The sequence below is a fragment of the Schistocerca gregaria genome, chromosome 6, assembly GCF_023897955.1.
Source record: "Schistocerca gregaria isolate iqSchGreg1 chromosome 6, iqSchGreg1.2, whole genome shotgun sequence".
NCBI lineage: Eukaryota > Metazoa > Arthropoda > Insecta > Orthoptera > Acrididae > Schistocerca > Schistocerca gregaria.
The window spans coordinates 125,149,455-125,176,499 of record NC_064925.1 but is presented as its reverse complement, the minus strand read 5'-3'; the positions used below and the strand labels follow the sequence as shown (position 1 = coordinate 125,176,499).

At 38.9% G+C, this 27,045-nt stretch overlaps 1 protein-coding gene across 3 annotated transcripts in view; it reads left to right on the top strand.

The window, feature by feature from the left end:
- The window catches only part of LOC126278013 (facilitated trehalose transporter Tret1-2 homolog), a 172,404-nt gene that overhangs the window by 36,128 nt on the left and 109,231 nt on the right, over positions 1-27,045 (top strand). For all 3 annotated transcript variants that reach the window (XM_049977720.1, XM_049977719.1, XM_049977722.1), the window contains exon 3: positions 6,946-7,225. In XM_049977720.1, the coding sequence (XP_049833677.1) occupies positions 6,946-7,225 (280 nt within the window). The remainder of the gene's footprint in view (positions 1-6,945; positions 7,226-27,045) is intronic.

Below are 27,045 nucleotides of genomic sequence, written 5' to 3'. Positions count from 1 at the left end.
CCGAAGGGAGGGCCTCATGTCTCTGCATATCGCCCCCTTACACTACTGAATGCAGATTATAAAATCTATGCACGCCTCTTAGCAGCGCGCATGCGCACCGTCTTACCTACGGTCCTTTCACCTGAGCAGACTGCACGTGGTTGTGGGGCCACCTTACAAACAGCCCTAGGAGAATGCCGTGACCTCATTGCACTGGCGTCGGTTTGTCGCCATCGTGCAGCAGTGGTATCCGTCGATTTCACGAGTGCCTTTGATCGCGTTCGACACCCATTCCTCCTCATGGTGGCGACACGTATGGGGTTCCCATTACTTTTTGTCGATGCCATTCGCCGGTTACTACTTCCCGCCGTCTCGATGGTACAAGTCAATGGGAGGCTTGTAGGACCGATTCCTATACGCCGCTCTGTACGTCAAGGATGCCCTATGTCTACTTTACTATATGCCATTGCACTTGAGCCCCTCATCACTGGACTTACCTCTAGACTGCAGGGCCTCACTTTGCGTGACTACACCTTTCACTGTAGGGCTTATGCGGACGATCTCCTCTTTCTCACCTGCTCCTCCACGGAACTCAATGACGCCCTCCAATGGATCCACCAGTATGGACGTCTTTCTGGTAGCATTCTTAATGTCCGCAAATCGACTATGATGCACATTGGGCGCGGCCTCCCGGCTATGGTGCCAAACCCACTCCCAGTCAGTACCACCCTTCGTTACCTGGGTATCGAATTTACGAGCTCCACACACCGCACAGTGGCCCTGGCATACCGGCGGCTTTTGCAGTCGATTCGGCACCATGTCCGCGGTCAAGTGCACCGTAACTTAAACCAACTCCAACGTGTGTCCTATGTCAACATGTATATAGCCCCTAAACTGGTACACGTCGCCCAGATCCTCCCAATGCCGTTACTCCTTGGCCGCCGCATCCAATCAGCCTTTGGATATTTCGTGTCAGCAGGTGCACTTTTCAAAGTCCGCTACAGCACTTTAACATTGCCTCCTTCAAAAGGTGGCCTCGGACTCGTCAACGTGCGGGCACGATCTTCTGCACTCTTTGTCCACACTCTGTTGCGGCACTGGCAGGGGACGGTTCCGTCCTTAACACGTAGTCTCTTAGATATCCTCCGACCAGCTTCTCTCGATCCACCGATCAATGTGGCACCTATTTCTCCATTATTGTACCACGTCGCCAATTGTTTCATAGAACTCAGCTACGTTCGGGCCGATCTTCCAGTCGCCCATCCTCCCCGTACAAAAGATTATTATCGTTTGTTTATGCTGTCCAACCCTTGCCACCCCATGATGCTACAGCATCCTGACATTAACTGGCGCACGGTTTGGGTGTGTGTGCATGCACCCTTTTTACCGTCGTCTGTGTCTTCACTCTGGTATGTTTTAGTTTATGGAAAGTTCCCGACTAACAGTCGACTTTATCGCATAGGACTGGCCACCTCCCCACTCTGCCCTGACTGTCAGCTCGAAGACACCGACGAGCACCGCCTTACGTGCCCCCTGAAACAAAACGTATGGCTCCTCATCCAACGAATCGTGGGCTTTTACCTCCGTGCCACGCCAACGACGGTAACCCCGGATTTCCTGTTGTTGCCCCAGACATTTCACTATCCTCTTGCTAAGCACCATACTCTCATCTGGTTTCGAGGACTGGCTTTAGAATACCTCTTTCAAAATGGTCCGCATACAGTCCTTGACTTCTGGTACAAAGTTGTGACCTCGCATAGCACCCTCACCCGAAAACCATCTTACCGACAAACTTTTGCCGGTTATCTCCGCAGCGTCTTCCTTGACCCCCCTCAAAGCTGGGGTGTACCATGCATACATGTCACATGATGCAACACCCTTATCCACGTTCCCATGCATCGAAAAAAAAATTTAAAAAAACCAAGAAGACAGAATATGTTATACTTTGTTGTATTTAATTTTTTTTCTTTTTTAATGTATTTATTTATTTATTTGCTTAACTAACAGTCATTTGTATATGTTTAAATGGAATGGTACCTTGAAGCACTCTTGCATAGTGAATATATATGTACTTTTAGTTTCTTCAATACAAATTATTATTAAAAAAAAAGAACAAAAAAAGGATGTTATATTTTGTTGTATTTAATGTTATTCTAATAATTTGTTTACCTGACACTCATTTGTAAATGTTTAACTGGTACCTTGAAGAACTGTTGCTTTAAGTATATATACATATGTAAAAAAAAGAAAAAAGTGGTAGCGTCTTTGATTCATAATCAAAACGTCTTCGGTCCCGTGTTCGATACCCGCCACTGCCTAAATTTTGATAAATAATCTGCATTGGCGACCGAAGACTTCCGGCATAAGAAGTCAGCCTCATTCTGCCAACGGCCTTGTCAAACAGGGCGGAGGAGCGGATAGAGGTTCAGGGCACTCTCTTGTCCTAGGGGTGGAAAATTGCCCCTAAAGGCGGAAGAATCAGCAATGATCAACGATATGAGGATGCAGAAGGAAATAGAAACCACTGCATTAAAGACACGTAACGTCTATCCACAGGACATGTGGCCTGTAGTTGAAGAAGTCTCACGATGATCTCTCTATTGGCAAGAGATTCCGTAATAGTCCACCATTCGGATCTCCGGGAGGGGACTGCCAAGGGGGAGGTTGCCATGAGAAAAAGATTGAATAATCAACGAAAGGATAATGTTCAACGAGTCGGGGCGTGGAATGTCAGAAACTTGAACGTGGTGGGGAAACTAGAAAATCTGAAAAGGAAAATGCAAAGGCTGAATCCAGATATAGTAGGGGTCAGTGAAATGAAGTGGAAGGAAGACAAGGATTTCTGGTCAGATGAGTATCGGGTAATATCAACAGAAGCAGTAAATGGTATAACAGGTGTAGGATTCATTATGAATAGGAAGGTAGGGCAGAGGGTGTGTTACTGTGACAAGTTCAGTGACCGGGTTGTTCTTATCAGAATCGACAGCAGACCAACACCGACAACGATCGTTCAGGTATACATGCCGACGTCGCAAGCTGAAGATGAACAGGTAGAGAAAGTGTATGAGGATATTGAAAGGGTAATGCAGTATGTAAAGGGGATCGAAAATCTAATAGTCATGGGCGACTGGAATATAGTTGTAGGGGAAGGAGTAGAAGAAAACGTTACAGGAGAATATGGGCTTGGAACAAGGAATGAAAGAGAAGTAAGACTAATTGAGTTCTGTAACAAGTTTCAGCTAATAATAGCGAATACTCTGTTCAAGAATCACAAGAGGAGGAGGTATACTTGGAAAAGGCCGGGAGATACGGGAAGATTTCAATTATATTACTTTATGGTCAGACAGAGATTCCGAAATCAGATACTGGATTGTAAGGCTCACCCAGGAGCAGATATAGACTCAGCTCACAATACAGTAGTGATGAAGAGTAGGCTGAAGTTCAAGACATTAGTCAGGAAGAATCAATACGCAAAGAAGTGGGACACGGAAGTTCTAAGGACTAACGAGATATATTTGAAGTTCTCTAACGCCATAGATACAGCAATAAGGAATAGCGCAGTAGGCAACACAGTTGAAGAGGAATGGACCTCTCTAAAAAGGGCCATCACAGAAGTTGGGATGGAAAACATAGGTACAAAGAAGGTAGCTGTGAAGAAACCATGGGCAACAGAAGAAATACTTAAGTTGATTGATGAAAGGAGGAAGTACAAACATGTTCCGGGAAAATCAGGAATACAGAAATACAAGTCGCTGAGGAATGAAATAAATAGGAAGTGCAGGGAAGTTAAGACGAAATGGCTGCAGGAAAAATGTGAAGACATCGAAAAAGATATGATTGTCAGAAGGACAGACTCAGCATACAGGAAAGTCAAAACAACCTTTGGTAACATTAAAAGCAACTGTGGTAACATTAAGAGTGCAACGGGAATTCCACTGTTAAATGCAGAGGAGAGAGCAGATAGGTGGAAATAATACATTGAAAGCCTCTATGATGGTGAAGATTTGTCTGATATGATAGAAGAAGAAACAGGAGTCGATTTCTAAGAGATAGGGGATCCAGTATTAGAATCGGAATTTAAAAGAGCTTTGGAGGACTTACGGTCAAATAAGGCAGAAGGGATAGATAACATTCCATCAGAATTTCTAAAATCATTAGGGGAAGTGGCAACAAAACGATTATTCACGTTGGTGTGTAGAATATATGAGTCTGGCGACATACCATCTGACTTTCGGAAAAGCATCATCCACACAATTCCGAAGATGGCAAGAGCTGACAAGTGTGAGAATTATCGCACAATCAGCTTAACAGCTCATAGATCGAAGCTGCTTACAAGAATAATATACAGAAGAATGGAAAAGAAAATTGAGAATGCGCTAGGTGACGATCAGTTTGGCTTTTGGAAAAGTAAAGGCACGAGAGAGGCAATTCTGACGTTACAGCTAATAATGGAAGCAAGGCTAAAGAAAAGTCAAGACACGTTCATAGGATTTGTCGACCTGGAAAAAGCGTCCGACAATATAAAATGGTTCAAGCTGTTCAAGATTCTGAAAAAAGTAGGGGTAAGCTATAGGGACAGACGGGTCATATACAATATGTACAACAACCAAGAAGGAATAATAAGAGTGGACGATCAAGAACGAAATGCTCATATTAAGAAGGGTCTAAGACAAGGCTGTAGCCTTTCGCCCCTACTCTTCAATCTGTACATCGAGGAAGCAATGATGGAAATAAAAGAAAGGTTCAGGAGTGGAATTAAAATACACGGTGAAAGGATATCAATGATACGATTCGCTGATGACATTGCTATCCTGAGTAAAAGTGAAGAAGAATTAAATGATCTGCTGAACGGAATGAACAGTCTAATGAGTATACAGTATGGTTTGAGAGTAAATCGGATAAAGACGAAGGTAATGAGAAGTAGTAGAAATGAGAACAACGAGAAACTTAACATCAGGATTGATGGTCACGAAGTCAATGAAGTTAAGGAATTCTGCTACCTAGGCAGTAAAATAACCACTGACGGACGGAGCAAGGAGGACATCAAAAGCAGACTCGCTATGGCAAAAAAGGCATTTCTGGCCTCTAATATCAAATACCGGCCTTAATCTGAGGAAGAAACTTCTGAGGACGTACGTCTGGAGTACAGCACTGTATGGTAGTGAAACATGGACTGTGCGAAAACCGCAACAGAAGAGAATCGAAGCATTTGAGATGTGATGCTACAGATGAATGTTGAAAATTAGGTGGACTGATAAGATAAGGAATGAGGAGGTTCTACGCAGAATCGGAGGAAAGGAATATGTGGAAAACACTGATAAGGAGAAGGGACAGGATGATAGGACATCTGCTAAGACATGAGGGAATGACTTCCATGGTACTAGATGGAGCTGTAGAGGGCAAAAACTGTAGAGGAAGTCAGATATAGGAATACGTCAAGCAAATAATTGAGGACGTAGGTTGCAAGTGCTACTCTGAGATGAAGAGGTTAGCACAGGAAAGGAATTCGTGGCGGGCCGCATCAAACCAGTCAGTAGACTGATGACCAAGAAACGTGACTAAATAACGTGTGCAATAAGGAAAGAAGCAAGGCATGCTCTCTTATTCTGTGAATGTCATCATACTCAGCAATTACTCAATGTAAAGGAAAGAGAACTACACAGAGGTATACCTCCAAGCGTAAAAGAATACTTATTTTATTGTAAGTGGATTAGTTTCGTAGTTTACACATCTTCTCACTTTGAAATCTTACATATGATGAGTCATTCAGTGTGCGACTAACAACAGCAATTTACAGGGTAAAACAGCGACAAAACTTTTAACGTGTGCCAACACTTCGCAATACTACAAATGTGATCAAAGGAATGATCTCAAACGCTTGGACCTTGCAAAATGGACAGTGTACTTTAACATGTATGCTAGTCATTTTTAACGATGATAGCCTTCCCCGTGCATCGTGCAGGCCTACCTCTCTTACAGCAGCCTCTTTGCTTCTTCTTTCGTAATATTTTTCGCCAGTAACTATCAGTTATGCAGCAAAAACCGATCATAGCACAATTGTAATAAACGTCTACTTTGGTCCGTTGAATTTCATTTTGAGGTTTTCACAATGAGTAAGGGCTTCGTGACAAACAATAGTTAGTTTCATGCTCCTTGTATCTTTTGCACGATAAATTTTAATGATGTGGAACGAGTCATTTTATATTAACACCACTTTTTACTTTCATTTATTTGTTCCATGCTGACCATTTATTATGGTGTGTCAATGGTTACACGTTTCGGTCACCTCTTGTTCGCATTGGTGGCACTTTGAACGATGGACTTTAAATTTCAGATGTGTTACGACCCGTGGCTCTACCCTTCATTCGATCCCTGCCAAACCCTACATTTCAGCAGGATAATGCAAGACCGCATGTTGCAGGTCCTATACGGGCCTTGCTGGAAACAGAGAATGTTCGACTGCTGACCTGGCCTGCATATTCTCCAGATCTTCCACCATTTGGGAACGTTTGGCCAATGGTGGCCGAGTAACTGGCTCGTCACCATACGCCATCACTACTCTCGATGAACTATGGTATCGTGTTGAAGCTGCTTGGGCAGCTGTCCCAGTACATGTCAGCCAAGCTCTGTTTGACTCAATGCCCAGGCGTATGAAGGCCGTTATTACGGCCAGAGGTGGTTGTTCTGGCTACTGGTTTCTCAGGATCAATGCCCCTAAACTTTGTGAAAATGTAATCATATGTCGGTTCTAGTATAATATATTTGTCCAATGAATACCCGTTTATCATCTGCATTTCTTCTTGGTGTAGCAATTTTAATGGCCAGTAGTGTAACAAAAGATTCTAAGTCAGGGCCAGGTATAGCTTCACGAATTCTATGGCACAGCTTCCCAGGTATCCTTGTAAAGTTTTGCTTTAAGTCTGTATCGGAAGTACTTCGCATCTCTCTGATCTCCTCGGCTTGCAGAGTGCTGGCCGGTGTGCAGGTTGGTGGATCCCTGATGCTGACGGCTCTGTACGTCAGCGAGATCGCCAGCGACGAGGTACGTGGCAGCCTGGGCTGCATGCTGCCCCTGCAGTGCAACAGCGGCATCTTGTTCGCGTACGTGATCGGTGCCTTCCTGCCTTACTACACCGTTCTGTACGTGAACCTCGCTACTGCAGTCATCTTCATCATCAGTTTCGCCTTCATGCCTGAGACGCCATATAGGCTGGCAACCGTTCATCAGTATGAGCAGGCGAGAAAGGTAACAACTGCTTTGAAGATTGCCTTTATCTATTCCACTATATAAAGACAAGTCGTTGTTTACCGTTGTCACCAAAAATCTCGAAAATTGCCTGACCAATTTACTTCATACGAGGTTTCTCCAGAACGTAATTTGTTGCTCGTAACCAGTCGCTAGGAAACCACAGTGAAATCAGAAACATTTTATTTGCAAAAGTTAGGTACGCTTTCCAGATTCTTCTCTACATAGTCACCGCTCCGACTTCGATATTTGTCGGAGGGTTATACCAAATTCCCAACACCATCGTCATGTCAGGCAACCGCCTGTGCTTTCCGATAATTCTCTACGCTGGTCTATAGCGCGTAGCCTGCGCCCAAGTGTTGTCTTCGTACCCAACGTTTCATGTGAACAGAGATGATACTCAGGAAGAGCCAATTAGGGCTGTGTTGTGGGTGATCGAACACTTCCCATCGAAAAGGCTGCAGCAGCGTCTTCACTGACCCTGCAGAGTGCGGCTCAGGATTGCCATGAAGACGGAAGGGCGTGGCAGCTGTGTTAGATAGGCTGCATTCATTAAGGCGGAGCCTCTCAGCGGGCCCTCCTACTTGACGGGAGATATCGTTGTTCTAGGCACCTTTACTCGCTCACAGTGCGCTCACAACTGAAAAGAGCGTCTCGAAGCGATCGCCGGACATACTAGAGACACTAACCAACACATCTGTGTAAAGCTTCATCGGGTTTTCACTGTGGTGTCCGTATCACGACCGATCGGAAATTACTTCCTTGTGAACCCTCGTATTTTTACACGGTACTCTAATGAACATTTGGATGGACATGGGCATTGGGTGAAACAAGTGCAATTACAGACATCTTTACTTGTTGTATCTTAATATGTGCACACATCAGATGTTTATTGGTTTTCCTCTTTCTTCCCACAAACGCATAACAAACTTGACGACCTGATGTTTTTTTCCATGACGTACCTGCACTTCAACTGAACCACACCTGGGAGTATAGATAATCCGTTTTGTATCCATGCGCCCACAGTTCAAGGCCTGAACTTCTGCCCAGAGGGTATCAGCATTAATTGCTTGCTCTTGCCACATGTATGTGGAGCTACTACCCGAGCTAAAATCATTCAACTTGTAGTAGCTATTATTATTAGTCTGCAAATGACATCAATGCTTATATAATCTTGTTCTGTTCACCATCCTCAATCACCAGTAGAAACACTCATATCTGCTCTTACACGTGGTACAACCAATATAAAGGGAAACATGATTAGATAAAATTTCGGCAAGTTCTTGACCGACTTACTTCAAATTTTTACACGATTCTCTAGTAAATATTCAGATGGACAAGGGCGATTAATTTTTTAAGCAACTATGTGCATGTTTCCTATTACAACTGAGTGCGGGGAAGAAAATCATGTGATACGCTGTGCTGTAAAAGTGTACAGATTCGTTCATTCTCACAGTCAATTTCAACTACGAAAACATGGCCATGGCACTTAACCCATTAAACAAATTGTTTCCTCCATATAATTGTTCTTCTTAGATACAATTGTAACCATAAAATACTAATGGGGGTGTATATTACTTTGTTACTAAACCATCGTAAATTTTACTATTTCATATTTTATTCAAAAGAGATCACTGTTCAAATTTATGCACTAGAATATCACATACAAAAGAAGTGCAAAATGTCCTGTTTTACGCCCTATACTGACTACCAAATTGGCAGGAACTGTGATGTGGTATAACTGCAGTTGTACTAACTGTAAATGCGGGTTTAGCAATCTAGTGTTAAACGAAATTTGTATACTCGACTGTGTGCTGGTTTGTTATCTTCCTCTCTCCGTCTGTTGTGACGGGGAACAAGAAAGTTACATTTATGGCTTATCAGCTTATCATCAGAATACTACTATGGAATCTGAATTGTGTGAAACTTTGCGGATTAAAACTATACGAAATACTCTAATAGAAGCCTCTGTCCTCACAGACTCAGCAGCAGGACAAGTCTCTCATTACTCGTAAACCAATCTTCCCAACCAATTCACCCATATAGTTTAAGCGAATTCCATTAATAAAGTTTTCGTTGGCTACAACAAAAAACAAAGCTCATGGTAAGCGATATGTGGGAGAGGAAATGAATAGACAGAGGAGATGGACCTAGAGAGGGAACGAAGAATATGGATAGAGTGTGGAGTAGGTATTGGACGGAGAAATGGTGACGAGGAAAAGATAAACAATGATAGGGGAGAGGAAGACATGGACAGAGAGAGAAGGAAGAAGGAGAATAGGACGTATAGCCAATTCCTTTACACGTTTAGCAATTGTGAAACATTGGCAGGTTTGGTAGTGTTCTTACAAAAAAAAGCCAGAAAAACATTTACTGGTACAAGTTATGTTAATGTTGCGAGGTGCCGGGGCTAGCAGTGTATTTAACACTAAATTCTTCTACAATCTACGAATGTAAATGATGCTCTAAGGCCCCCCCCCTCCCCATATTCTAACTCCGACTTTTGCTGTTGCACATGGATTAAAAAGAAAAGCGAACTGACTGTGATCGACCCTGCAAGTGGAGTAGGAAAGAGTTTGGCACCTGCAATAATTTCATTTGATAAATAAGTTAAATAAAGGAAAGTTTCATTAACATAGTGAAAAATTATAGGGTTGCTCTACCGATTAACAGAATGAATTTTCTGTCCAAAATAACAATATGATTTATTATAACTCAAAATAATAAACAAAAATACATGAAACATTTACAACACATCAAACTGGTTCAAACTGGATACTCAAATAAATGCTGTGAAGGTGAAGCTGTCCCTAAACTAGAGTGTGATATTTATGACGAAGTGGTATGTGGAGCCAATTTCTTGCAACTCAAGTCTTAAGAGAGACACACAGCCAACCCAACATTAATTACTGCCACATTAGTGAGACCTTAGACAATGAACACCCAAGACAGATCAAAGTTATAAAAGACAAACAGCCGCGCTCTGCTGAGCTCGGATTGTCACATAGCAAAATTGCCTACTTTGGTGGTGCTGCAGACATTCATTACCAAGCTATCTTCTTCACTGCACAGACACGATCTGGCATACCGGAGGCGATGGCTGGTTGCTTCGACGTCTCATCGTGGTGATGATAATGTCGCGAGTATAGACCGAAACAAATTGTCCCGGCCTGGTTGTTACAGACTAAAGACTTCCTAGCAATACAAATGCGCTTCTGAGGGAGACGAAGAAGACTTGCCACACAATCACTGACGGTACAGTGATTGATTTTAACAAGCCAAGTCACACAGTAACTCCGATACAGTCAACTTTAGCCAAAACTCCTCAAGACAGACAACATAGGCTTCTTGTATGCAGAACGCTCAATTGCCAACTATACTCGGAAAGTTACATTGAAGTCGAAACTTCAGCAACTTTGTCAAACAGTTACAATTAAATAAAAGCATATTAGGCAGCCAACGGAAGGCAGGCTATCCAGAGCAGCGAGAGCTCAGTCTTGTAGCCTATTCCGACGAAAAGGCGAGAGCCGACTACCACAAGATCACCCGTACAAACCGAGCAGAGAACATTCCCGCCCCCACGACAGTGGCCGTGGTTAAACGTTCCAATCATCAACTCGAAAACCGGCGGAAAAAACCACTCTATTGCCGAAGCACTACCATTCCACTAATGGATATGCTTGGCGCCAATTTCTGCGCTGATTTTGCTACGTCACGGAGCTATGCCCTGAGCAAGCCAATCATAGTTACGATTTTGCAGAAAAACGCGGGAATTTGCCCGCCAAGACTGCCTGGGTACACAAGTCATTCCCACGCCTCGCTGGTAGCCCGCCAGAAAGTGTTTTCGCTAAGTTTCTGCGAAGTAACGGAACCTCTAGACCAGCCGCCCCTTCAGGCCTTGCGGGTGCGTCTCCGCCGCTATTATGCCAATTTGGGCGTCTGGAAAGCATTCACTCGACTCCCTCACACCCGTCGGCTTAACCGTTTCAAGATCAGCAGAGCCTGCCTGCCACTGGACCACCCGGGTGACGAGAGACGCAGCGTGGGAATCCTGCGTGTGAAGGAATAGCAACTTTTCACGGCATGCAGTTAGAGAGGAAGATCGAATTACTCAGACAAAGATAGAAATATGAGATGGGGCTCATGCCACCTCTCAATGTTTCACAAAATATTGCATTTCAAATACACTTTTGCATGCTTTAAAAAAATTCTTGGAATTTTTTTTTCCACACATGAAAATTTGTGGGGAACAGAGACTTAAAATTGAATTTTCTATCTTAATGAGACGGTTTAACCAGATAGCTTGTCAGACCTGAATCGAACTTCAATTGTCACTGATGCTTCAACCTGTGGTTCCCTAATATTATAGCCAGAGCTTTACCTACTGCGTGTGAGGAAGCATCAGCACTAGGAAACAGATTTGGTGGCGAACCGTTACTAGCTCCCTCTTAAGCCTTCGGTACACAGTCATTCAAACGTTAACGATAAGCGTTCCGAGTCCACCGTGCTGATGAATGTGCAGAAACAATGCGACTTGTGGAGATGATGGTTCGTGTCTCTTAACGTGATATATGTGACTGCAGCGCGTTCCAGCGGCATTTGTCAGCTCTATCCGGATCGCAAATCACGCAGTTGGTTATGTACATACGGGCGTAAAAGTTCATTATCTGCTATTTTAAAAAGCACATTTCCACCTCACGTTCATATTTTAGTCATGTTTGTCTGTCTTTAGTAAACATCAATAAAAACGTCAATATCCTTGTACTTGTTATAAGGCAAAAAGGAAAGCACGATGTCGCCTCAAAAAGGACGTATACTTATAAAAGCTCCAACACAAATGGTTCGATACAGACTTAAAACAGTTCTCCATTTATGATAAAAGTTATTTCCTTGTTGTCTCTTTTTACTAATACACTAATATCATTCTTACTTGATAGCTGTTCCTGTTCAGTAGCAGAGTACTTAAAACGTGTAATACAAGACTTGAAACGAGAAAACGAAAAAATGTTACTGCAATTAGTGCAAGTTATCTTATAGATAAAGCCAGTAGAACAAATTCACTGCGCAGACAGTGCGCACTTATATGTGTCATATCAAATGTTATAGAACATTCTTCCAGTAAATTGGTAATAACTTATTAGGATCTATTAGAAAAAACGAAGATGAGTGAAAAACAATTGAGAGACACGAGCCAAAAAGCACACCATGTGGTTCCTTACAATACTACATATCTATACATTGCACTTCAGCGACCGTTGTTTGCATCTTACTGTCTCCTGAAACCTTGAATGATAAGTAAGTTATTAATAGAAACATAATTACAACAAATTGTACCAGAACAATGCGTTTTTGATGGATGCTCAATGTGCCTTACAACTCCATAATTCCATAACATCCAAGTCAAAATTCGAAAATTCTTTATCCGACAATGTGACGTTTCCTCCCATTATATTACGCTACTGGCCATTAAAATTGCTACACCAAGAAGAAATGCAGATGATAAACGGGTATACATTGGAAAAATATATTATACTAGAACTGACTTTTGATTACATTTTCATGCAATTTGGGTACATAGATCCTGAGAAATCAGTACCCAGAACAACTACCTCTGTCCGTAATAACGGCCTTGATACGCCTGGGCATTGAGACAAACCGAGATTGGATGGCGTGTACAGGTAGAGATGCCCATGCAGCTTCAACACGATACCACAGTTCATCAAGAGTAGTGGCTGGCGTATTGTGACGAGCCAGTTGCTCGGCCACTATTGACCAGACGTTTTCAATTGGTGAGAGATCTGGAGAATGTGCTGGCCAGGACAGCAGTCGAACACGTTCTGTATCAAGAAAGGCCCGTGCAGGGCCTGCAACATGCGGTCGTGCATTATCCTGCAGAAATAAAGAGTTTCACAGGGATAGAATGAAGGGTAGAGCCACGGGTCGTAACACATCTGAAATGTAACGTCCACTGTTCAAAGTGCCGTCAGTGCGAACAAGTGGTGACCGAGACGTGTAACCAATGCACCCCATACCATCATGCTGGGTGATACGCCAGTATAGCGATGACGAATACACGCTTCCAATGTGCGTTCACCGCGATGTCGCCAAACACAGATGCGACCATCATGATGCTGTAAAAAGAACCTGGATTCATGCGAAAAAATGACGTTTTGCCATTCGTGGACCCAGGTTCGTCATTGAGTACACCATCGCAGGCGCTCCTGTTTGTGATGCAGCGTTAAGGGTAACCGCAGCCATGGCCTCCGAGTTGATAGTCCATGCCGCTGCAAACGTCATCGAACTGTTCGTGCAGATGGTTATTGTCTTGCAAACGTCCCCATATGTTGACTCAGGGTTCGAGACGTGGCTGAATGATCCGTTACAGCCATGCGGATAACATGCCTGTCATCTCGACTGCTAGTGATACAAAGCCGTTGGTTCCAGCACGGCGTTCCGTATTACCTTCTTGAACCCACCGATTCCATATTCTGCTTACAGTCATTGGATCTCGACCAACGCGAGCAGCAATGTCGCGATACGATAAACCGCAATCGCGATAGGCTACAATCCGACCTTTATCAAAGTGGTAAACGTGGTGGTACGCATTTCTCCTCCTTATACGAGGTATCACAACAACGTTTCACCAGGCCTTGTGTGAATGCTCTGAAAAGGTAATCATTTGCATATCACAGCATCTTCATCCTGTCGGTTAAATTTCGCATCTGTATCAATCTTTTATGGTTTTAAACGGCGAATAATCATATAAAACTCATAAGCTATGAACTTCAAATGAAACCCCGTATGGCGTCTACCGGTTCCGTAGCAGAGAGAGATGGCGTCTTGTGACGTAGGTTGGGTTCTTCCATCTCATTTGCCTTTTTTTCAACGAACGTTGAAAGTACGTGACACGCCAGGAATTTGCTTCCCATGTTCGCAAAGCCCCCTCAACACGCTTCTTCCACGCTATGGCTTTAGATTCTCGGTATACTTGACTTTGACGTTTGAATGCAAGGCGCGTGTGTCGACAGCCTTGAGTATACATAACGACTGAATTTAAGTGAGATGAATGGAGCTGTTTAATTATTTGGTTCCCGATCCAGATTCATACTAGTCAGGTTCCTTTCACAGTGTGCTGATACCATATCTCCATTCTTAGAAATCATATTCAACCGCTCGCTCGTAAAAGATCCGTACCCAGAGACTGGAAAGTTGCACAAGTCACACCAATTAGCAGAAAAGGAAGTACGAGTAATCCAGAACATTATCACTCAAGTCGATCTGCGGTAGGATTTTGCAAGGTATTTTGCGTTCGAACATTGTGTATCACCTCGAAGAAGACGATTTATTGACAATCACATTCAGAAAATATCGTTCTTGGGAACTGCAGCTAATTCGTTATTCTCACAAAGTAATGACTGCTATCGACAGGGGACGTCAAATTGATTTAATGCTTTTTAACTTCCAGAAGGCTTTTGACACCGTTCTTCACAAGCGACTTCTAATTTAATTGCGTGCCTATGGAGTGTCGTCTCGGTTGTGTGACTGGACTCGAGATTTCCTGTCAGAAAGATCACAGTTCGTAATAACTAACCATGGGAAAAGGCACAAGCGATATAAAATAAATTTAACAGACACTCTGAGCAGTCCTCTTAGATTTTTTTTCGGATATCAGATGATGAAAACGAATTGCAATATGCTTTAGATAAGATATGGTGAAAAAAGTAGCATTAGAATCATAAAAAGTGTGAAGTCATCCACATGATCATTGAACAAAATCCATTAAAATTAAATTACACATTAAATCACGCTGATCTGAAGCCTGCAAAGTCAGGTAAATACTTAGGGATTACAATTACGAATAACTTACATTGGAACGATCATTTAATGTTGTGAGGAAAGCAAACCGAAGACTGCATTAACTGGCAGAACACAAGTTTACTAAACAGACTGCGAACACTAAGCTTGTCTGCCCACTTCTGGAGTGGGATCGGTATCAGAGAGGATTGATGAAAGATATTGGAAAAGTTCAATAAAGAGGGGAGCTCGGTGTACATTATCGCGAAATAGAGGAGCCGGTATCACGGATATGATACACGAGTTGGGGTGGCAGTCATTAAAAGAAAGGCTCTTTTCGCTGCGGAAAGAAATTCTAAAGAGATATAAATCGCCAACTTCTTCCTCAGAGTGCGAAAATATATTCTTTTAGCGCCTACATACACAGGGAGAAATGATCGACGAAATCAAATAAGAAGAATCAGAGCTCGCACGGAAAGACTTAAATCTTCGATTTTCCCGCGCATTGTAGAGAAGTAGCTTAAGGGCGGTTCGATGAACCCTCCGTCAGGCACTTAATTGTGAACTGCAGAGTAATCATGTAGATGTAGTTGTAGATTTAGAGCCGCATCAGAAGACATCGCGATGAATGCAGATGAGCTGGAGTAAGAAGCACAGTGGACCAGTGAGGCCAAATGCAATGTGGGGTGCACGCGAAGCGTGGTGTGGGCAGACGCGCTGAAGTAAGTATTGTTTACCTGAGGAAGGCAGTTAAGTCGGCCGGTCCAGTTCAAATGGCTCTGAGCACTATGGGACTTAACTTCTGAGGTCATCAGTCCCCTAGAACTTGGAAACTACTTAAACCTAACCTAAGGACATCACACACATCCATGCGGAGGCAGTATTCCAACCTGCGGCCGTAGCAGTCGGCGGTTCCGGACTGAAGCCGCTAGAACCGCTCTGCCAACGCGGCCGGTCGACTTCTAATGCTGAGTTCAGCCGCCGTGTGCCGTTTGCTTGTCTTGCGTCATTATCCGGGTGCGCCTGCCGTGAGCTGAGTTCATTTCGGTACACGTCTTGACGCGGTTTCGGACTACCTGCTTCTACGCAGACGGACTCGTACGACGCGTACTCATTTCCTCCTGGGGAATTCTGCTTCCCAGCTTGTTGTCGAACCACCGACAGCCTGTACAGTACTTTGGCGGTGGTGTTGCTTAATAGCCCGTACACAGCTGTGCACATACTAAAATTTATTTATGAGTTTATTTCACTTGACATCCAATCAGACATCCTTCACACGAGGGGCGTTCAGTTGAATGGCTTAATCGTTTACCGCATTTCAACCCTTGCCATTTCTGATTATGGGATCATCTCAAAAGTATCGTGTACACAGAGCCGATTCCAGATGTGGAGACACTGGAGCAGAATATTCATGTTGCCTGTCCAATGTGAACGTGTGATCCAGAACATGCCACAGCGCGTACAAGCATACGTCGAGGCACATGGAAAAAAAATTTCAACACACACTGCAACTCTGGCTGCATAGTACAGCGCGTATTAGACTGCAGTCTCTGTAAAAATATGTGACTGAATAAATGGTCTCTAGCACGGAAACCATCAATTTCCGGATGTAAGTTCATTAGACTTTTTTGTTCAGTATCCTCTCATCGATCAATTCCTAGAGTTTGTACACGGTGTAACAAAGCGCCGTGTATGAGGTTGGTGCACAGGTTCGTAGCATTTTTGTTTTGCCTGTTGCCATTCCGACTGCTATGAGCTCATTTATCGATTGTTACATTTAATGTGTAGTTCAATATTGTTATGTGAGTTTACATATTGTCATTTTGTCATTTGGAGATAGTGAATAGAGCTGTGGACGCTAGGAAATGCAATGCTAAGTAAAAAATAGAAACCTTTCCGACAAATTCTTCTGTTTGAGTTCATTAGAGGGGTGATAGCAGCGGAGGCAGCTAGGAACATTTGTGTCGTGTATGAGGATAATACCATTGAACATTGAACAACCAGAAAATAATTGTCTAGTTTAAAGGAGGAAGGCCTTCAGGCTGTGATGAAGGTAGTTTGAACGCATTAATCCACAATGGTCCATGTCAGTATACTCGAGAACTGGCAAATGTGATTGACACACACAGTGGTTACGGTTACTACAAGCCACACCACAATTTGGGAAACGGGGCCAAATTTCTAATGGTTTACTGTCGAGTTGAAATTTTCACTCACTGATGTTTTATTCATATCTTACAGAAACTAGCCTTTTAAATACGCCGCTAAAGGAAATCAAGTAATTTATAGCAATACAACAGTTTAAAAAATTTAAAGAGCATTAGTGAACAGGCAACTAAAGTAAATACAGAACTTTGTTAATAAATCACGGTGAGGTAGTGAAGCTACCAACACCGCCATTAAAAAAAACCAAAGCTCTCAGCAAACACACGATTAATGGCAATAAAGGAATGGAGGAATTTTAAAAAAAGTTTTTAAGCGAAAGTGTCCTGGAATATCATTAGAACTTAACAGATATGACGGACCCATGTAAGGCGGCCACAAATCACCCACTCAGGGATGCTCAGGTTAGGCAGAATACTGACCAATTTAAATACGCCCTAAACACAATTGCCACTCTCAGGCTGGTCACTGCACCGACCTTCAGCCAGCGAAATCTTGTAATAAAATGGCTTACCTTGCTGACAGAATTAGACCTAACCTTGTGCAAGGAAACATTACACCACTTAATCCTGAATGAGCGACCACATTGTCAACCAACAAGAAGGATGAATTTACCCATAACACACAATAGACTATTGAAACAATTAAACTGCCAAAACTACACCTCCCATCGGGCAGTAACGAGAGGAGGAGGAAAAATCACTGTCTTCAGTTACACCGGTGCCGGGGACAGGAAACCCGATCGCCAGAGGCCACAAGGCAGAAGAGACACTGGTTAAGCAAACTTATTAGTAACACCAGTTCATATTCAACCAGAATGATATTTCTTATTTGCATATGCAATTTTCGGTCACTTCCTAATAAGTTAGGAGGTGTTATTGCATTATTCTTATCAATTAGAATCTTAATGATCTTACCATTTTACAATAAAACACCATTCCGTTGTATTCAATTTTATCCTATTAATCAAATTTTATTCTGAATTATAGAAGTTGTTGTATGCTTATTAACATGAATTGGTAAACGACCTGTTGAAGAACCTTATATTATAACAGGACAAATCTTAACAATTATCTACTTTACATACTTCTTAATTGATGTCAATGTTGCAAATGCATAAGATAAATTAATTAAGGAATAATAAGTTAATTAGCTTAGGAAAAGCATATGTTTTGAAAACATAAATTTAGAAGTTTAACTCTTCTATTAACTTTTCTCAAAAAATTTCACTAAATAAATTAGATAAATAAAATCTTTAAACCAACAAAGAAAATAAAAAAATTAGAGATAAAGGTAAAAAACTTTTTCAAACTAACTACATTAATTTATCATAACGAAATCGTGGTAATGTCCCACGAACTCAAATAAAACCAAAAGATATAATAGCAAGCTTAATAAAAAATATAAAAGAATAAAAATCACCACCTAAAATAATAAAAACTAATAATATTCTTATAAAAACAATTCTAGTAATTTCAGCTAAAAAAAATTAAAGTAAAACCACCCACACCATATTCAATATTAAATCCTGAAACTAACCCTCAGCAAAATCAAAAGGAGTACGATTAGTTTCAGCTAAACAAGAAGCAAAACAAGCTAAAGCTAAAGGAAAAGAAATAATAATGAATCAACAATAAAGCTGATAATTTATAAAATCAAACATGTTAAAACTACCAATTAAAATAATTAAAGATAATGAAATTAAAGCTACACTAACTTCATAAGAAATTGTTTGAGCAACAGAACGAAGAGAACACAATAATGATTAATTTGAATTAGAAGATCAACCAGCAATCATAATGGTATAAACACCTAATCTAGTACAACATAAAAAAATAAAAATCCATAAGAAAAAGAACATATATAAATCAAATAAGGAAAAATTACTCAAACAGCCAAAGAAATTATTAAATTAAAGACAGGAGAAAAATAATAAAGTAAGTAATTAGATATAATAAGAATTGGCTCCTCCTTACAAATTACCTTAATAGCATCTCTAAATGGTTGTGAAATTCCAACAAATCCTACCTTATTTGGACCCTTTCGAATCTGAATATTACCTTAAACCTTACGCTCTAACAAATTTAAAAAAACAACTCTAATTAAAACAAAAATAACTAATAAAAGAAAATTCAAAATAAATATAAATAAATCATAAAGTATCAATACTATTTGAAGAAAAAATCTACATAAATGAATTCTAAATTCAAAACATTAATCTGTCAAAATAGTAAATAAATTAAAATTAATCAATATAACAAAAACATTTCAACCATACGGTCGTTTCGTACTAATATGGATTAATAGTCTTAGGATAGAAACCGACCTGGCTCACTCCGGTCTGAACTCAGATCATGTAAGAATTTAAAGGTCGAACAGACCTAATCATTGGACTCCTGCACCCATAATTTTTCTTAATCCAACATCGAGGTCGCAATCTGCTTTGTCGATATGAGGTCTCAAAAACAATTACGCTGTTATCCCTAAGGTTTCTTAATCTTATGATCATAAATTATGGATCAAAACAACAAACATAAATCAATGATATAATAATGAAGAGTTTATTTATTCTTCATGTCACCCCAACAAAACATCTTCATTAAATATAGAAAGACAAACAAAAAAACTATATAAAAGTATAATGTCAAGCTCTATAGGGTCTTCTCGTCCTAAAGAAGAATTTAAGCCTTTTGACTCAAAAGTTAAATTCAAAAATTTATTAAGAGTCAGTTGATTTCTCGTCAAGCCATTCATTCCAGCTACTAATTAAGTGACTAATGATTATGCTACCTTTGCACGGTCAGAATACAGCGGCTCTTTAAAAATCCGCTCAGTGAGCATGCCAGACCTCAAAGTATTTTCAAGAGGACATGTTTTTGATAAACAGGCAGAAATCAATTTTGCCTAGTTCCTTATAATAATTTCACAAGATAAAAATTTTATACAAATAAATATACTAAACCTATCATTATTTCAAAAATTTTAAAATTAAATTAATAATCTTAATAAAAAACCTAACATATTTATAAAATAAAAATAATAAATAATTAACTAAAACGTAATCTTAAAGATAGCTGGTTTAAAGCTTACTATTAAATTTTTATAAAATAAATTATAGGTTATTAACTTCAAAGCTTATCCCTTAAAGAATAAATAAGTTAATATTTATACTAAAAAAATTAAATAAAAACAAATAACTTCAAAAAACTAAATTTTTTCTTAAGAAACTAGATATCTTTGGAAACGATTAACATCTTATTTCTATAAATAATTTAATAATTATTATGATACATTAACTATAAATTATTTATAAATCAACCCAAATCGAGACAAGTAAAATAAATACTAAAATTTTGATAAACCCTGATACAAAAGGTACAATAAATAAAATCAACTTAAAAAAATTGAAAATAATATTTCATAAAACACTTACATTACCAATAAACTATAATTTAAAAAATCAATTCTATAAAATATACTAAGACAAAATTCAATAAAATTATTTATATTAAATAATTAAATACTTAAAAAATAAATATAATAATATAAATAATCAAGATATCCTGATTTGCACAGAAAAATTTTCAGTGTAAGAGAAACACTTTACTAATAAGTTATATCTTGAACCTCTTCCTAGATACACTTTCCAGTACATCTACTATTTTACGACTTATCTCATCTAAATTTAAGCTACTTTAAAATAAGATAGAGTAATCAATAATGAGAGCGACGGACGATGTGTACACACCTCAGAGCCAATATCAGTTAAATTAAATAAGTTAATTTCTATCAAATCCACCTTCATTAACAGTATTTCACCATCAAATCTGTTATAAACAAAAATCTATTGTAACCTAACTCCTCTTAACTATAAGCTGCACCTTGACCTGTAATATTTTATAATCTTGAGATTTATAGCTCAAAAAGATTCTCTGATAACAGAGATATACAAACAAATAAATTAAGTAGTGTAAATCGTGTATTATCAATCACGGGGTAGGTTCCTTTGAATGGAATGAGATACTGCCAAATTCTTAGGGTTTAAAGACCTTAACTAATAGTACCCTGGTAAATATAATTAACATTTAAAATAATAGGGTATCTAAACTTAGTTCAGTATTTAAATTTCTCAGATTCATAAAAAGAGCCACAAATAAATTTTAACATTTCACCTTACAAATTTATATTTTATCCCTAATAATATAAACAACTGTTTTAACGAATAATATTTATTTGTCTCAATCGTATAACTGCGGCTGCTGGCACGAATTATGCTGATACTACTATCAATTGCTAAATCCAAAATCACTTGATAATTGAACCAAATTACTGCAAAAAGAACACTTAGTCTGACAAAACTTGCATATAATACAAAAGAAAAGTGAATAAACAAGTAAGAATAAAACTTGTAGGAATAAGAAATAAGAAATTAGAAAATTTATAAAATTAAGAAAAAATAAATATTTAAAGAAAAAAAAGAAAAAATCACAAACATTAACCAAAAAAAGAAACACACCCCGTATGACCACAACTTCTCTATTATATATAATTAAAGATTAATATGGAATATGTAAAGCAATAAATGTATTATATTCTTTCTTATTTAATCTTTCTTTTCACTAATAATAAAGAAAGATAAATAATATAATAAACATATATTATATAATTTTGTATATTAATATAATATGGTAGTAATATGAAATTTAGTTTATACTAAGTTAAATTAAATATTTAATAATTAAATAATCTAACTCTAGATTCTTTTAATTATATTATTATAATTACTATAATTATTTATATTAATATAATATTTTATATTTAAAATTAGTCATTTTATTTATTATATCCAATTATAATAATATTACATATTAAATTACATATTGTTATATATATTATATTATAATAACCTATTTTAAGCTAAAAACATAAGTAGCTATAATCCTTGGGAAAGAAATGTATGAAAATAATCACTTAATAATAATAAAATTAACTTATAGGTATTTAAATTTAATTAAATGTAATATATTAATATAAATTATTTATTTTATATATATATATATATATATATAAAATTAAAAGAACCAGGATAAATTAATCCATAATAAACAAAATAATACATACCAAATTTCAAACAAAACGTTCCGTTTATATATTACATAAATGAAGTGCATGAATAAACGGTTACCTTGATAGGGTAAATAAAGTAAATAAAATTACCTTCATTAAAAGATACATAAGATAGATATAAACTACCTCCTTTAGGATCAAAAACTAACGTGCATCATACAATGGGCTCATACCCCATTTATAGAGATATCAATCCTCTCCTTTTTAGTGACCAATAACTCTACAAAACTTCTCTTCCTGTCAACATTAATGATAGGAACGATCCTGCCCATTTCATCAAATTCCTGATTTGGGGTTTGAATAGGACTTGAAATCAACTTACTTTCATTTATTCCGCTCCTAACAAGAAATAAAAATATAATAATAAACGAATCATCAATTAAATATTTTATTGTCCAAGCAATATCATCGACAATACTGTTATTTTCAATTTTGCTGATTCAAATAAAATATCCAATAGGATGGGAAACAGAATTTATCCTATCAATAATAATCAGATCGAGACTATTATTAAAGATTGGAGCTGCACCTTCTCATTTCTGATTTCCAGAAGTTATAGGAGCCTCAAGATGAAATTATTGTTTAACATTAATAACATGACCCCCCATGAACCATGGACCTTGCCGTTGGTGGGGAGGCTTGCGTGCCTCAGCGATAAAGATGGCCGTCCCGTAGGTGCAACCACAATGGAGGGGTATCTGTTGAGATGCCAGACAAACGTGTGGTTCCTGAAGAGGGGCAGCAGCCTTTTCAGCAGTTGCAGGGGCAACAGTCTGGATGATTGACTGATCTGGCCTTGCAACATTAACCAAAACGGCCTTGCTGTGCTGGTACTGAGGATAGCTGAAAGCAAGGGGAAACTGCAGCTGTAATTTTTCCCAAGGACATGCAGCTTTACTGTATGATTAAATGATGATGGCGTCCTCTTGGGTAAAATATTCCGGAGGTAAAATAGTCCCCCATTCCAATCTCCCAGCGGGGACAACTCAAGAGGATGTCGTTATCAGGAGAAAGAAAACTGACGTTCTACAGATCGGAGCATGGAATGTCAGATCCCTTAATCGGGCAGGTAGGTTAGAAAATTTAAAAAGGGAAATGGATTGGTTAAAGTTAGATATAGTGGGAATTAGTGAAGTTCGGTGGCAGGAGGAGCAAGACTTCTGGTCAGGTGACTACAGGGTTATAAACACAAAATCAAATAGGGGTAATGCAGGAGTAGGTTTAATAATGAATAGGAAAATAGGAATACGGGTAAGCTACTACAAACAGCATAGTGAACGCATTATTGTGGCCAAGATAGATACGAAGCCCACACCTACTTCAGTAGTACAAGTTTATATGCCAACTAGCGCTGCAGATATGAAGAAATTGAAGAAATGTATGATGAAATAAAAGAAATTATTCAGATAGTGAAGGGAGATGAAAATTTAATAGTAATGGGTGACTGGAATTCGAGTGTACGAAAGGGAAAGAAGGAAACATAGTAGGTGAATATGGATTGGGGCTAAGAAATGAAAGAGGAGGCCGCCTAGTAGAATTTTGCACAGAGCACAACTTAATCATAGCTAACACTTGGTTTAAGAATCATGAAAGAGGGTTGTATACATGGAAGAACCCTGGAGATACTAACAGGTAACAGATAGATTATATAATGGTAAGACAGAGATTTAGGAACCAGGTTTTAAGTTGTAAGACATTTCCAGGGGGCAGATGTCGACTCTGACCACAATCAATTGGTTATGACCTGTAGATTAAAACTGAAGAAACTGCAAAAATGTGGGAAATTAAGGAGATTGGACCTGGATAAACTGAAAGAACCAGAGGTTGTACAGAGTTTCAGGGAGAGTATAAGGAAACAATTGACAGGAATAGGGGAAAGAAATACAGAAGATGAAGAATGGGTAGCTCTGAGGGATGAAGTAGTGATGGCAGCAGAGGATAAAGTAGGTAAAAAGACGGGGGCTGCTAGAAATCCTTGGGTAACAGAAGAAATATTGAAATTAAATGATGAAAGGAGAAAATATAAAAATGCAGTAAATGAAGCAGGCAAAAAGGAATACAAACGTCTCAAAAATGAGATCGACAGGAAGTGCAAAATGGCTAAACAGGGATGGCTAGAGGACAAATGTAAGGATGTAGAAGCTTATCTCACTAGGGGTAAGATAGATACTGTGTACAGGAAAATTAAAGAGACCTTTGGAGAGAAGAGAACCACATGTATGAATATCAAGAGCTCAGATGGCAACCCAGTTCTAAGCAAAGAAGGAGGAAGGAGTATATAGTAGGTTTATACAAGGGCGATGTACTTAAGGACAATATTATGGAAATGGAAGAGGATGTAGATAAAGACGAAATGGGAGATACGATACTGCGTGAAGAGTTTGACAGAGCAGTGAAAGACCTGACTCGAAACGAGGCCCCGGAGTAGACAACATTCCATTAGAACTACTGACGGCCTTGGGAGAGCCAGTCATGACAAAACTGTACCAGATGGTGAGCAAGATGTATGAGACAGGCGAAATACCCTCAGACTTCAAGAAGAATATAATAATTCCAATCCCAAAGAAAGCAGGTGCTGACAGATGTGAAAATTACCGAACTATCAGTTTAATAAGTCACAGCTGCAAAATACTAACGCGAATTCATTACAGACGAATGGAAAAACTGGTAGATGCGGACCTCAGGGAGGATCAGTTTGGATTCCGTCGAAATGTTGGAACACGTGAGGCAACACTGACATTACGACTTATCTTAGAAGAAAGATGAAGAAAAGGCAAACCTACGTTTCTAGCATTTGTAGACTTAGTGAAAGCTTTTGACAATGTTGACTGGAATACACTTTTTCAAATTCTAAAGGTGGCAGGGGTAAAATACAGGGAGCGAAAGGCTATTTACAATTTGTACGGAAACCAGATGGCAGTCATAAGAGTCGAGGGGCATGAAAGGGAAGCAGTGGTTGGGAAAGGACTGAGACAGGGTTGTAGCCTCTCCCTGATGTTATTCAATCTGTATATTGAGCAAGCAGTAAAGGAAACAAAAGAAAAATTTGGAGTAGGTATTAAAATTCATGGAGACGAAGTAAACACTCTGAGGTTCGCCGATGACATTGTAATTCTGTCAGAGACGGCAAAGGACTTGGAAGAGCAGTTGAACGGAATGGACAGTGTCTTGAAAGGAGGATATAAGATGAACATCAACAAAAGCAAAACGAGGGTAATGGAATGTAGTCGAATAAAGTTGGGTGATGCTGTAGGAATTAGATTAGGAAATGAGACACTTAAAGTAATAAAGGAGTTTTGCTATTTAGGAAGTAAAATAACTGATGATGATCGAAATAGAGGATATAAAATGTAAACTGGGAATGGCAAGGAAAGCGTTTCTGAAGAAGAGAAATTTGTTAACATCGAATATAGATTTATGTATCAGGAAGTCGTTTCTGAAAGTATTTGTTTGGAGTGTAGCCATGTATGGAAGTGAAACATGGACGATAACTAGTTTGGACAAGAAGAGAATAGAAGCTTTCGAAATGTGGTGCTACAGAAGAATACTGAAGATAAGGTGGATAGATCACATAACTAATGAGGAGGTATTGAATAGGATTGGGGAGAAGAGAAGTTTGTGGCAGAACTTGACTAGAAGAAGGGATCGGTTGGTAGGACATGTTTTGAGGCATCAAGGGATCACAAATTTAGCATTGGAGGGCAGTGTGGAGGGTAAAAATCGTAGAGGGAGAGCGAAAGATGAGTACACTAAGCAGATTCAGAAGGATGTAGGTTGCAGTAGGTACTGGGAGATGAAGCAGCTTGCACAGAATAGAGTGGCATTGAGAGCTGCATCAAACCAGTCTCAGGACTGAAGACAACAACAACAACATAATAACATGACAAAAGATTGCCCCAATAATGGTGTTATCCTATTGTATTCAACTAAGAACTTTCATTTGAACAATTATCATCTTAAGAATTATTATTGGGGCAATAGGAGGTTTGAATCAAACATCTCTACGACAACTTCTAGCATATTCTTCAATTAGACATTTAGGGTGAATAATTAGATCATTAACAGTCAGAGAAACCATCTGAGAACTGTAATTTATTATTTATTCACTACTAAGATTAATTATAGTCTTATTATTTAAGCAAATAAATTTATTTTTTATAAACCAAATTTATTCAGCCAGAAATATAAAAACCGAAATTAAATTCATAATATTCTTAACTCTATTATCTTTAGGTGGTTTACCACCATTTCTTGAATTTCTACCAAAATGAATTGTAATACAATCTTTAATAGAAAACAATATAACAACTATTATAACCATTATAGTTGTATTAACTACAATTACACTCTATTATTACATACATATTAGATTCTAATTATATCATACACAGAAAATTCACGATCTATAAAGATAAAATCTCAAAAATCATGAATTATTCTTCCTATAACAGCAATAATTTCAACAATAGGATTGATTTCAACATCAACCTTAATTTCATTATACTAAGGACTTAAGTTAATCAAACTAATAACCTTCAAAGTTATAATTAAAGGAATGATCTTTTAGGCCTTTGTAAAATTTTACACCTCTAGAATTGCAGTCTAGAATCATAATTGAATATAAGACTTAAATATGGTAAGAGAGAAAACATCTCATAAGTAGATTTACAGTCTACCACCTAAAATTAAGCCATCTTACCGCAAAAATGATTATTCTCAACAAATCATAAGGACAT